The following is a 1,930-nucleotide window of genomic DNA, read 5'->3' as shown; positions in this document are numbered from 1 at the left end:
TCTCAAACATCACTGTCTGTAGTTCCGTCATAGATAAGACTTGTTCCCCTATAGTATGGAACAGAAATTTCTTTACCCCTCTCAACAAATTCTCGGTCACACCATTTTGCCAAGGTGCGTTGGGCGTTGTAAATTTCCATTTGACTCCCTGCTCGCCCCTGAAGCCCTTCAAAGCTTTGTCAGCAGCACTGAGCTGCGTACCACAATCGGTATAAACTTTTTTAGGATATCCTCTTACCGACACAAACCTGCGGAACACTTGTAAGAATGCTTCTGTGCTGTAGTCTGATGCTATATCCAAATGAATTGCTCGTGTGACGAGACAATTAATAATGACTCCATAGGCTTTGCCTCTGGTTCTCTTTTGCACTTCTCCTCTAACCACAAATGGCCCAAATAAATCGATCCCGATGTAAGCCCATGGTGGAGATGGCTTCAACCTGTGGATGGGGACGGTCGCCATTTGCTGCCCCGCCGCTTCCTTCTCAAATCTCCTACATGGGATGCAATCATGCTTTACGCGCTTCACTAGTTGCCTCAATCTAATCACCCAGTAGTGTGATCTTACTTTCGCAACTGTTGCTGATATCCCTGTATGTCCTTTAGCGTGTACGTTTTCAACTATTAATCTGGTAACAGGATGATCACATGGCAACAACTGTACAGTTTCATGATTGTAACTAAAATGTACGTGGTTCTTGATTCTATCGCCTACTACTATAACCTCGTCTTCTCTCAGTCTGGGGCCCAATGTGGCATACTTTTTGTCAAATTCTGACTTGTTTTCTCTTAGTAGTGTCAACATGGGCTTTTGAAGCTCCTTAACCCACAAACACTCTGCTTTCTTCAAATCCTCTACTGACAGGTCTTCCACCAACGCTTTCAAGCTTCTTCTACTGCATGCCTTTACAACTCTGGCAGTCACTCTCATGAGTTTGTGACAATCACCAACTTTCTTTGGATTCAAAAAGACTTGTCAGTGTGACCACTGGTTCAACATCGGCAGCCAGCACTACTTTAACTCTTTCTGGGAGTTCCTGACTTCCACAACTCTGAGACGTTGGCCACTCCTCTACGGACCATTTTAAAAACTCTGGGCCACATTGCCATGCTTTCATCTCCTTTAACTCACTAGGATCAGTACCTCTTGATATAATGTCCGCCACATTATCTTCTCCTGCAATCCAAAACCAATCTTGGGGGTCTGTGTGTCTTTGGATTTCACCGATGCGCGTTGCCGCGAAGGTTTTAAATCCATAACTCTGTTTCTGGATCATTGCACGGACAATCATGCTGTCTACGATATAAAATACTCTTTGAAAGCAAATGTTGGTTTCCTCCATTATGGTTTTCGCCAACCGTTTGCTCAAGACTGCTGCACTTAATTCTAGTCGAACAATGCTTGTAATTTCTATCGGCGCAACTCTACTTTTGGAAGCCATCAAATGGGACTCATATCTTCCATCTTGCACTTCGTACCTTATGTATGCAACAGCTCCCATAGCTTTCTCTGATGCATCAGAGAACATCACTAGTGTGGGGTCCGCTCCTGGCTTAGCTGCCACTGGCTTGACACACCGTTTAAACATTATTCCTGCACTGTCTTTCAGGTCATTAAACAATTTAAACCACTCTCGTTGATATTCATCTTCAATTGGCTCATCTCACGCAAGACCTTCACCCCATAACTTCCTTAGTAGAATCTTGGCTCTCACAGTCACTGGCGTCAATAGACCCAATGGATCATACACTGCATTAATTTTGCTCAAACAAATCCTCTTTGTAAGCGGTTGAGGAACGTCATGAAACATACTGAAGTTTCCTTGAAAGGTTAATAGGTCTTCTTTTGGCTTCCAACAGATCCATAATACCTTCTTTGTCTCCAAAGATCGGTCTTGCTTTTCCCCACTCTCCTCTCCAGATATTATCC

The 1,930-nt window shown here is 43.7% G+C and overlaps 2 protein-coding genes across 2 annotated transcripts; both read right to left on the bottom strand.

Annotated features, from left to right (window-relative positions):
* Positions 1-76: 76 nt before the first annotated feature.
* Positions 77-931, bottom strand: LOC117118031 (uncharacterized protein K02A2.6-like; the record flags this gene model as incomplete). The annotated part of the gene is made up of 1 exon (XM_033262517.1): positions 77-931. A coding segment is annotated over exon 1 (855 nt), but the record flags the coding sequence as incomplete, so codon positions are not given.
* Positions 932-944: 13 nt separating this feature from the next.
* On the bottom strand, positions 945-1,589 carry LOC117118032. Its single transcript, XM_033262518.1, has one exon. The coding sequence runs from the start codon at positions 1,587-1,589 to the stop codon at positions 945-947; it is 645 nt and encodes a 214-aa protein (XP_033118409.1).
* Positions 1,590-1,930: the final 341 nt, after the last annotated feature.

The sequence above is a fragment of the Anneissia japonica genome, unplaced genomic scaffold, assembly GCF_011630105.1.
Source record: "Anneissia japonica isolate Jap-2015-1 unplaced genomic scaffold, ASM1163010v1 scaffold48835_len1972_cov169, whole genome shotgun sequence".
Taxonomy (NCBI): Eukaryota; Metazoa; Echinodermata; class Crinoidea; order Comatulida; family Comatulidae; genus Anneissia; species Anneissia japonica.
The sequence above is the reverse complement of the archived record's forward strand: the minus strand, read 5'-3'. Positions and strand labels throughout refer to the sequence as shown.

What these genes read in the sequence shown, in the direction of transcription:
- LOC117118032 (XM_033262518.1), bottom strand. Translation starts at nt 1,589, where the DNA reads ATGTTTAAACGGTGTGTCAAGCCAGTGGCAGCTAAGCCAGGAGCGGAC.